This window comes from Nicotiana tabacum, chromosome 17 (genome assembly GCF_000715075.1).
Source record: "Nicotiana tabacum cultivar K326 chromosome 17, ASM71507v2, whole genome shotgun sequence".
In the NCBI taxonomy this organism is placed as follows: Eukaryota; Viridiplantae; Streptophyta; class Magnoliopsida; order Solanales; family Solanaceae; genus Nicotiana; species Nicotiana tabacum.
In genome coordinates, this window is record NC_134096.1 from 104,546,383 (window position 1) to 104,549,437 (window position 3,055).

General features: G+C 31.0%; 1 protein-coding gene across 1 annotated transcript; it reads right to left on the reverse strand.

The window, feature by feature from the left end:
* Positions 1-1,317: 1,317 nt before the first annotated feature.
* LOC142172019 (zinc finger BED domain-containing protein RICESLEEPER 1-like) lies at positions 1,318-2,091 on the reverse strand. The gene has a single exon (XM_075235771.1). The coding sequence runs from the start codon at positions 2,089-2,091 to the stop codon at positions 1,318-1,320; it is 774 nt and encodes a 257-aa protein (XP_075091872.1).
* Between the last annotated feature and the right edge of the window lie 964 nt (positions 2,092-3,055).

The following is a 3,055-nucleotide window of genomic DNA, read 5'->3' on the forward strand; positions in this document are numbered from 1 at the left end:
TTAAATAATAAAGTCTTTAACTTCACATAGTAGTAGTAGTATTTATATTAGTAAGAGGTAACTTAAATAAATAAGATGTTAAACATGTATTTTAAATATGTTACCTTTGATATTGTTGTAAAAAAATATATTTACTAATATGAAGATTTAAGTAAATTAATTCAAAGTTCTAAAATATTTGTAGTGTTAAAGAGTAGACAATCTTTCTTTAATTCAAAGTTCTAAATATTTTTAGTGTTAAGGAGTAGACAATCTTTCTTTCTTTCTTCTGTGGGTGTTCATGGTTCGGTTTGGTCGATTTTTGATTAAAACCAAAACTAAACCAAATTAAATACAAACCAACGATTTGGTTGTTGTTGGTTTGGTTCAGTTTGGTTCGATTTTTCGGTTCTTAATAAGCTAGTGATAAGTCGATAATAGTAAAACGACACTAGACAATAATCTGAAATATTTTTGCTAAAGTTTTGCTTTTATATATATTTTTTTCACAACTGAAAGTTTAATTACCTGTTTATATGAAAAGAATGAAAAAAAAAAAAACAAAAAAGTAGACCAAAGTTGCATCTTAACAGAAAGAAAATGCCAATTGGTTCCAAGTAAAAAACAAAAAGAAAAGCTTGCAATTTCGGGGGTTGTAAGCCATAGCCAACTACGAAACATGGTAATATATAAGATCTACATATTAAAAGTTCTGCTATTAGAAGATTGAAAGATATAACAATATTTTAAGTACTACTAGAGCATAATTCCAAATATCTACAAAGATAGTTCTTTTAACTATTTGTATTTGAAAATGTAGCATAAAGATATAAAGCCGAGTATTAAAATTGTAGCAATAATATAAGATAGAAAACTGTACCGGGTGAACTAAGTTGGAACACATGATAGAATCAAAAAAAAATAAGCCAAAACAAAGGTTCCAAAGTATAAACAACTTTGTCCATGTGAAAGTAAAAATTATGTATTTAAACTAAAAAAAGAATAAGAGAATCGATAATATCGTATTCACTTCTATTTTTTTTCTTCATAAAGATCACTTTCGCAGCTGCTTCCATCATTGTCCTTAGCTTAAGCTACAACCTAGTCAATGCTCAAAGCAGTGTCCGGATATTCTGAAGAAAGAATTATCATATTAGGCATTACTCTTCAAAAACATAAAAGTAATCATAAAGTTAATTGTATAAAGTTACCATTTTCAACAATTTCAAGTTTTTGAATTTCTTCTAAAAGATATTCAAGCTTGCATTCTTTAGATGATGACCGCAACCATTGTTGACAACAAATAAGAGCTTTAGCTGTCTTTGTTGATAAAGAACCTCAATAACAATCAAGAATCCGACCACCGGTGCTAAAAGTTGATTCCAAGGCAACAGTAAATGTAGGAATAGCAAGCACATTTCTTGCAATCTTAGAGACAGTTGGATATCTTTCATATGAAACTTTCCACCAAGCTAAGATATTTAAATCCTTATTCTTCTCCATATCATCCATCAAATACTTCTCAAGCTTAGTCGTATTACCAATATTATTCTCATCTTCAAGAAATTTCTCCCATTGAGATTGCCACACATCACAACTATGCATTGCATCAGTTTGACTCACACTAGTTTGATCTCCAATATTTTCATTAGAAGTCCCAGATATAGAATCCTTATAGTGATTATACATGCGAGATAAAGTATCCATCACTTTGGTAGACTTTCCGTGTCCCTCCAAAGGACTATAAAATTTGCTAAAAAGGAACTTCACATACTTCATTTTGTACCGAGGATCCAACACAACAACAACAAATAACAACATATTCATATCCTCAAAATCAGCCCAATATTTATCAAACTTAAGTTTCATCTTCTTAGCCATATTAGTCAAGCTAGAATCAACACCATCAGAATATTGGACAATTAAGCTTTGAAGATTAAAAAGCTCATGAAAGAAAGAATTAGAGGTAATATGTGAAGTTTCAGAAAATTTCAAAATGGTTTGGTAAAATATTTCAAGAAACTTGAGAAAGACTTTCACATTCTGCCAATCTTCTGAAGATGGATGCCCTGCCGTTTCACTCAATTCTAGACAATGATCATCAACATACATTCATGAAAAGGCTTTTTCAAATTTTACTGCAGTATCTAACATCAAATATGTAGAGTTCCACCATGTCTCGACATCTAAACTCAAAAGACCATGAGTGTCTAGTTTGACCTTATCAACATGTGACTTGAAGGAAGCAGATCACTCATGGTAAAATGTTTCAAGAAACTTGAGAAAGACTTTAATATTCTGCCAATCTTCTGAAGATGGATGCCCTGTCGTTTCACTCAATTTTAGACAATGATCATCAACATACATTCATGAAAAGGCTTTTTCAAATTTTACTGTAGTATTTAACATCAAATATGTAGAGTTTCAACATGTCTCAACATCTAAACTCAAAAGACCATGAGTGCCTAGTTTGACCTTCTCAACATGTGACTTGAAGGAAGCAGATATTGCAGGAAAAGACTTCACATATTTCACAGCCATCCTCACACGAGAAATAGACTCATGTTGCTCATTTAATCCTTCTTTTACAATTAAATTTAAGATATGTGCATTATACCTAACATGTAAAAATTCATTTTCCAAGATGACACATTTCCAATCATTAATTCTCCCTTTCAAGTATTTGATTGCAGCATCATTAGCTGTCGCATTATCTAGCGTCAATGTGAATGGTTTTTCAATCCCCCAATATAATAAACAAGCCTCAATACCCTTAGCAATTGTCTCACCCTTATGATCTGGAGTTTGAAAAAACTTAAGAATTTGTTTTTTGCTAATTCCATTCATCATCAATCCAATGGGCAGTAATGACCATATAAGTCAAAATTTTGAATTGATGTTTGTGTATCACTAGTAAGACATACACGTTGATCTCTAATAAGTCTTTTAAGCTTATGTTTCTCCTCTTGATAAATTTTTAAACATTGCCTAGCAACAGTAATGCGAGAAGGTAACTCATAATTAGGCAAAATAACCGACATTAATCTCTTAAAGCCTTCCCCTCGACAACTTTAAA

Coding starts and splice junctions, on each gene's coding strand:
- LOC142172019 (XM_075235771.1), bottom strand. CDS start 2,091: ATGTATGTTGATGATCATTGTCTAGAATTGAGTGAAACGGCAGGGCAT.